At 31.5% G+C, this 8115-nt stretch overlaps 1 protein-coding gene across 1 annotated transcript; it reads right to left on the bottom strand.

Moving 5' to 3' along the window:
- Positions 1 to 1569: 1569 nt before the first annotated feature.
- LOC108476545 (cinnamyl alcohol dehydrogenase 1) lies at positions 1570 to 3468 on the bottom strand. Its single transcript, XM_017778775.2, has 5 exons — positions 3269 to 3468; positions 3058 to 3171; positions 2714 to 2941; positions 2106 to 2545; positions 1570 to 1991 (listed from the first exon to the last, which is right to left on the bottom strand). Exons 1-5 carry the CDS (start codon positions 3355 to 3357, stop codon positions 1789 to 1791), a joined length of 1074 nt encoding a protein of 357 aa, XP_017634264.1. The 5' UTR covers positions 3358 to 3468; the 3' UTR covers positions 1570 to 1788.
- Positions 3469 to 8115: the final 4647 nt, after the last annotated feature.

Below are 8115 nucleotides of genomic sequence, written 5' to 3'. Positions count from 1 at the left end.
ACTCTCAAAACCCCCCAAATTAATTCTCTTATAACTCTTGTAACTCTTAAAGAATTTATAAGGTGCTTTAATTCTCTTTTTGTAATATATGATGATTGAGGCCTTAGAAATAAAAGGCAAGTACAAGCTTTTTGTATCCCAAGTGAAAGTTGAATCATCCTTTCAATTTTCTATTCTTCTTTCTTGTTCATTCTATAATTCTCTTAATTTATAATAAAAATTGATTATTTTGGGGAAAACATGAAAAAATATGTGAACATGCACTGTTAGTATTGCATTTGAAAGAAAATAACTAAGTGACAAATTTGATCAATTTCTTTAAGGATGATAATCAGATTAACACAATTTTTAAATGATCAAAATAAGAATGAGCCCTATTTAGAATGATTACGTGACTGTTTACCTTATTTTTTAAAAGGCGTAATATTTTTTTGGCCCTACAACTTTACCAAAAAAAAAAAGAAGAAGTCATTTTAATCATTCATTTAATTTATTGTCTTTTTTAGTTCTTGGACTTGTATTTTTTCTCAAATCACCCCAAAATAGATGGAAAAATTAATGTTTGTTAATTTTGTTGACGTGACATACACGTGGATTGCCACATGGACGGCATGTCAACATTAATTAATTTTTTAAAATTTTAAAAATAATTTATATATATCAATGATTTTTATATTTTTTTGGATTTTAATTTTTAAAATTAATTAAATGTTGACGTATCATCCACGTGACAATTCAAATGTCAACAAAGTTAAAAACATTAATTTTTCTATTAATTTTGGGGTGATTTGATAAAATTATAATTTTAAAGATTAAAAAATAAAAAAATCAATAGACAACTAAATTAACTCTTTTTTATAAAATAAAAAACTAAATAAAACATTATGCATCTTAAAAATAATTCATAATTAAAATGCAAATAAAAAGCATTTCATTGACCCACAATGTGACGGACATTTTCTTTTTTGATTCAAAAAAATAGATCATCCTGATAACGTTACACGTGCATCTCCGGTCTAATAAACGATAATGTATATACTAAAGATGGCAAATATTTGCCGGCCAAGCCAATATATGCACTGCCCAACGACAAAACCGGCACTTCTCCTCTTTCTGGCTTAACATGATTCCTTTTGTTAAAGGGTAGTATTCTTTCTTTTCTGTTTTTCTTTAAAACCAAAAACCCTGTCATTAACCAAGCTAAATTAGAGTAGAATAATGGTGAATCAAGACTCGCGATCCCGATTTAATGAGTTCAAACTGCTTGAAATTGAGTTGAAAGGTCAGCCTGTTGCATCATTAAATTTACTGTTTAAAGATTTTTTAAATAAATAAAAAGAAATTCGAATAGTGGTGGCCGCAGGTTGAGAATATATTATGTGGAGAGAATTGGGTGGGTAATGCATCGCTCTCACTAAAGCGTCATGATAGTCATCACCCACTACCAAATTTTTAGTGGACATATCACCGGCACCAACTAACCCCAAATATATTCATTTTACCTCGTCATTTGCCTACTAATCTAATATAACTTAAAAAAAAAAAAAAGAAGACTTGGTTCATCATCAATTTAGAAGAAAACAAGCTCTATAATTTATGCATTTCCATCTTCAAAAGGAAAACAGAAATAACAAAAGAAGAAGTAACTCGTACATATATGTTTTAGTTTATTACCACAAGGCATGTTGAACACAAGAGAGAAAACAGAGCAACGACAAACAGTCATGTTTAAACATGTAGTATTTCTTTGTTGATTAAAGAGAGTTTGTGTTTGTATTTAATTTGGTTCTATTGATCAAGCTTGCTTCCAGCAACATCCACGACGAATCTGTATCGAACATCGTTCTTCTCCAGCCTCTCCATTGCTGTGTTGATATAATCCATCTTCACCACCTCAATCATTGAGGTCAAATTTTCCTCCTTACAGAAGTTAAGCATTTCCTCTGTTTCCTTCATGCTCCCAATAAAACTCCCTGTAATCGACTTTCTCCCTATACAAATTTTGGGCAGGGAAAACAGAGAATTAGCCTTCCACTCAAAAAAAACCAGAGCAGCCAACAAAGAAGCATCTATATATAGGTTCAAAGTTAAAGAAATAGACTCACCAAGCATGACCATAGGGGAAACAAACTGAAGAGGGGTGTTAATAACACCAGTCAAGATTAACTTGCCGTCGACTTTCAACAATGAAAGGTAAGGCTCAAGTGGGTGAAAAACAGGCACAGTGTCAATGATATAATCAAGTGAATCAGCAGCCTTTTGCATCCCTTCAGCGTCGGAGCTGACTAAGTAGTCATCAGCACCAAGATGCTCCAAAGCCTCCACTTTTTTCTTATCAGATGAGCTTATAACTGTTACGTGATGCCCCATTGCTTTGGCTATCTTCACCCCCATGTGCCCTACACCTCCAAGTCCCAATATTCCTCCCCTTAACCCACTCCCCATTAAACCAAAGTGATTCAATGGGCTGTAAACTGTCACCCCTGCACATAACAGCGGTGCCACCTGTTCTGGTGCCATTCCTTCTGGGATTTTCACCACAAACCTAATAAGCAAAAGCATCACATCAATTTTAGTATTTGGTATCACTTTTTTTCGGTCTGATAGCGTTTATCATGTCACAAATGCTATTTTTAATCCCTGAAACTAGTTTATCTTGGCCTGTTCAATTACTCTATAAACATGCAGAGCACATATAGTTTATGATTCTTACTTTTGATCAACGACCATGGAACCAGCAAAGCCACCTTGGGTGGGTTTGCCGTCAGTGTAAACATCATTGTACGACCAGATCTTCTTGAGACAGTATTGTTCATTGTCTGAGTCGCATGGTCGGCAGTTTCTGCAACATCCAACAAGACAACCAACGCCAACAATATCACCAACTCTGAACTTGCTTACATCTGACCCAACTTCCAACACCTCACCAACCACTTCATGCCTGGAAAAAAGTAATAAATTCACAATCCAAAAAAGTCCAAAAGAAATTCATTGACTCATGAACATGAAGATAAAGAAACAGGCTTGGAAACATAAAGAAAACAGTTGTAGTAGTACCCAGGAACCATTGGGTAGTTTGACATGCCAAGATCATTTTTGGCTTGATGAAGATCAGTGTGGCAGATTCCACAGCACATAACCTTAACGAAAACATCCTCAGGACCAGTGTTCCTGCAAACACGATTATTATTACAGCAAATCACCATGTACGAACCAGAAATGAACCTTGAACAAAATTAAAAAACAAAACAGCAAAATTAGAGAATACCTAAGAGTGTAAGTGTAAGGAGACAATACTCCTGAAGGATCTCTGGCAGCCCATCCTGTGGTTGTTCTCTCAGTTTCAAGGCTACCCATTTTCACCGTCTGATCAGATTTCTCTCTTTTTTTTACAGTGGGTGTATTAGAGAAGAGAATTGGGCTAAATGAATTCTCCAACCATCCAACAGCATGTGTGTATATATATATACAAACAGGGAAAGTGGAACTGATAACTCCATTTGGGGCTTCACCAAGACTCAGGACATCTCAGCAACGTGTAGGGCCCAGTGGCCCACATCCACAATGGTGGTAGTAGGTGAACTCCGGAGGAATGATAGCCTATATGCCATTTCTTGTCCTCCCTTTTAGAAGTCAAATGTCATTGGTCCAGGTAGAAAACAGGACATGTTGAGTTTGATCCTGCGTCATGCAAATGTCATTCCTTATAAGGAAAAAATATCCTTCAGAATTCTTTGGTTTAACAAATCCTTCGCGCTGGACCACAATTGGCTAAGTTGTTGGCCACGTACAATACAAAACTATGATTTAAACCAAGAATTCAACATTATTTTAAATGTACAAATCTTTTTAATTAGAAAAAATGATTAGGACTGAAATCTTTACCCGAAAAATATATCTCCTGAATGATTAGTTGTGAATATATATATAAAGTTATAATAGTTGTAATGGAATCAATCTTATGATGTTTGAGATAAATAATTTTAGGTGATGTTGTCAAAACATATTAAATGGTTGAATTTTGATGATTTAGTTGATAATGATAATTGTAAAGTAATTGTAGGATTAAATGTGTTGGGGGAACTGAGATATGTGCAAAATAAAAAATCATTTTTTTATCTCTTTCATCAATTTTTTTTTGACTCTACATGCCTTTACGCTTTACAAGTTGTGATGGACATATAACAGTAAATGTTGTTTGCTAAAACTCCACCGGCCACTAATAATTTTTCTTGGATAGTGGGTGGTTCTCATCAGCTTCTTAATATGTTTTTATTTTGAGAGTATTTCAAAATAATAAATAATTTTATGAGTCGATTTGGACCTGTATTGTTTTAAGTTTTATATATTTTTTTGTTTGTTTTTACATTGTTTAATAAATTTTCAGTTTCAGAAGTTTTTGTCTGCTCTTGTAACACGTTTTTTCAGTCTTGTTTATGCATGTAACATTAGTTTTACAAGTGATTTTAAGGATAGTTTTATTGTTGTCGTCTCTAGTTTGATGAATGCTCGATTTTTTAATTAATTTTTGCTCGCCGCTTTGGACCATTCAGGGTTGATTTTCTTATCGTATTAAGTGCTTGCAATCACTCTAAATATGTTGTGCTTAAGATGTGACAAAACCAATTGTCAACGTATCACGATGTTTGATGCTAAGACTAAAGCCTTTATTGTATTGATGGAATTTGTCCTTCACCATCTACAACAAGTGTTTATTATTATTATTTCTTGAATTGTATGGTTTTATTCATTAAATAAATTAATAAATTAACTTTTAAAAATAAAAAGAAATATGAGAAGGCATGATTTATAATAGTTAATATTTATTTCATTTCCAAGGAAGCAGATTTTGTTAGGAGCTTATATGTCAATTTATATTAATAAACTTGACCAATTCTTTATTTATTTTAAATTTCAAAATCCCGTAACCTTATCAGTATTGATAGGAAGGAAAGTTTGGAGTTGTTGTGTGGGGCTACTTGGTAACGTATGGTCATTTGATTTGCACCAAATATAGAAGAGAAGACTAATTAGCTTCACCAACCCCCACGGACTTCATCTCTTTTAAGGAATTGCTTCTAAGCTTAGTGATCAGGTGAGGTGGTGCCCACTCTATGGACAAAAACTGCATCATCACCAATATCTTTGATTCATGGCTAATATATGTATGATCATCTTAAACTGCAAAATGACAGAAATGGTTGAATGATTAATAGTGGTTCAATCAAACAGAGTTAGGTTATTTGCTTGACATCATGTGGAAGAAGAAGGTTCATAGAGCCGAGTGTTGTTGTTTTGCCTCTCTTTAACCATAACACTGCAGCCAACCGAAATGTTTGACAAAAATTCATTCACAGCTTTCAAGCAAGTATTGCACCATAATATTTACATATTTAAATATTGATAATTATCACTGAAAGGGGGATGAGTCTGTTGGCCTGTTGCTTCAAGGATTTTTTTTTTTTTTTGGAAAACATGGGAAAATTTTAAAAAAAGGATAGCCATTGACATTGAAGCCACCAACCATTGGTGATATCCAACTACTTCTAATGTTTTTTTTTAATTATATAATTATTTATTTTAAAAAATGTGAATCAGTAAATAAAAACTGTACGTGCTCCATTGATTAATATAAAATAGTTGGGTTAATTCTTATATGTAATTGTGTAATTAACCTGAAAACGTCTTATGTACAAGTAAATATCAGCACCATTGATCAATATTAGGTTATGATGAAGATAAAGGCAGTTGATATTTTTGGATTCCTTGCTGACCTAGTGATTAGGATATTTTATTATAATTATGCACCTACGTTGTATTTCTGAAAATTTAAATTTCTTAGCATACAATACAATACAAATACATAAATGTATCAAAATATATAATTCTTTAAAATCGTTATAACATAAAAAGTAATATTAATACAGTAAGTCTTTTTTTTTAAGAGCCTATGATCACGAGAATCTTTCATATTTCATATCTTTCTTTACACAGAAGCCATTTAAAACTAAAGGTCAGGGCAGGAGATGAAGATGGAAGAATATTTTCCTTTTTAAATAAAATTCTGATGTAAACATGATAAGAATTTCAAGCTAAATTAAAAAAAAAAAAAAAAAAAGGAAAAGGGAAAGGAACTGATCCACAATAACTAAACATTCTAAATAAATATATATATACACATAATTTCAATAGTAGGTAAAAATAAAGTAAATGAGGAGAATGTTGACTTGAAAACATTAGAAAGTAGGGATGAGTGTTGAACTTAGTCGATAAATTGAGTGAATTTTTTTTTGAGTTAATCAAATTGATGAGTCTTATTTTATCATCTTAATTTAATTTGAAATTTTTCAATTAAATCGAGTAAATAAAATTCAAGTAAAGTCAAATCAAGTGAAATTTAAAAATTAAACATGTCAAATTAAAATCTTATTACAATATAACTAATTTCATGTTAAAACATATAAATTTGAAATCATATATATTTAAAAAAATTTCAAAGTAAAATAAGAAAAAAAATACTTTAGTATGATAAACTTGAACTAATTTATGTATCCAAATTATTATTTTAGAAACTTTTTAATTTTTTTATATATTCTTTAGATTTTATTAAAAATATAAATTTTAGAATTTATTTTGTAATTTTTGTTGAGGAGAAATCATATTTCTCATTTTCAAAATTGATGAGGAACTAAAAGAGTATTTATATCAATTTGTTATTTGAGTAATTCGATTTATAAAATTCAACTCAACTCGAGCTTAAAACTCGAATTACTTATTCGAGTTAATTCAAAAAAAAATTAAATAACTCAAATTTATTTTTTTCGATTTTTTTAAATCGAATTGAATTTTATTCCTCTCTAATAAAGTGAAAGTGAACTAACCCCGAAGGTGAAATTTAATTGGTAATTAGTTAATGGTATTATATTGTATGGGATGGCAGGTTTGTTTGTCTTTGCTCATGGAATCTTGGTAACACATAAGATTCTATCTCTAATGAAAAAAAAGGAAGAAAGCTTCACATTTGACCTATCTAACATTGTATTTGCCTTTCGTGAATCCTTTTTCAACTTAAAGTTAGACTTCCTTTGGTTATTTTGTATATTACCCATAAGGAAAAACATAATTATATATAAGTAATTAAAATAATTTATAATAACATAAAATAAATAATAATTAAAAGATAAATAAAATTCTAGTAGAAAATAAGATGTCTTAAAACTAATTCAAAACAAGTGACAGAAGTGATTTCCATGGAGTTGTAATAGGGATGGTACCAAGTTATACCATATCAGTACATTCTGAAGAGGGCTTTAAGCTTAATTTAACGGTTAAAACACAGAACTAGGCTGTAGTAGAGGTGTGCATGGGTCGGGCTACCCGGCCCGGCCCGAAGGCCTGCCCAAAAAATTAGTGGGTTTGGGTAAAAATATAGGCCCAAAATATGAGTTTGGGTAAAAAAATAAGGCCCGTTTAGAGAACGGGCCGGGCTCGGGTAAAACTTTTTAGCCCGAGCCCAGCCCGGCCCGGCCCAAATTATATACTAAATATATATATTTTTTATTTTTAATCATATTTACATTTTATTTTCAATTTTAATATAATCACTTTTTATTATATTTTTAATTTGTATATTGTTTTAAGAATTGTTTTAGTATCATTTTTATTTGTTTCTTATTTTAATATTTGTTTTAAATGTATTTGATTTATTATATTTTAATTTTTTTATTTAATAAAATAAGCTAAAAAATTAATATGGACCGGGCCGGGCTTGGGCTTAATAAATTTATTTCGGGTCAGGCTTGGACAAATTTTTAGGCCTATATTTCGGATCGGGCTAGACCCGAGCCTAAAAACGGGCCTAAAATTTTGTATGGGCTCGGCCTAACCTGACCCATGCATATCTCTAGGCTGTTTGCTCAGCCTGCTCAATGGGGTGGTGAGTTAGCCTTGTTTCAATTTCATTTAACAATAAACTTTCTAACTTTCAAACACCCCCTTCCATTTTAGAGTGTTCTTGGCTGGATGAAAAAGTGAAGAATGAGGAGAGAGAATGGACAAGTTGAAAGAAAATAAATTTAAAGTATGTTTAATCTGGAAGAAAAGTGAGATTAAAGA

The sequence above is a fragment of the Gossypium arboreum genome, chromosome 12, assembly GCF_025698485.1.
Source record: "Gossypium arboreum isolate Shixiya-1 chromosome 12, ASM2569848v2, whole genome shotgun sequence".
NCBI classification, from domain to species: Eukaryota; Viridiplantae; Streptophyta; class Magnoliopsida; order Malvales; family Malvaceae; genus Gossypium; species Gossypium arboreum.
The sequence above is the reverse complement of the archived record's forward strand: the minus strand, read 5'-3'. Positions and strand labels throughout refer to the sequence as shown.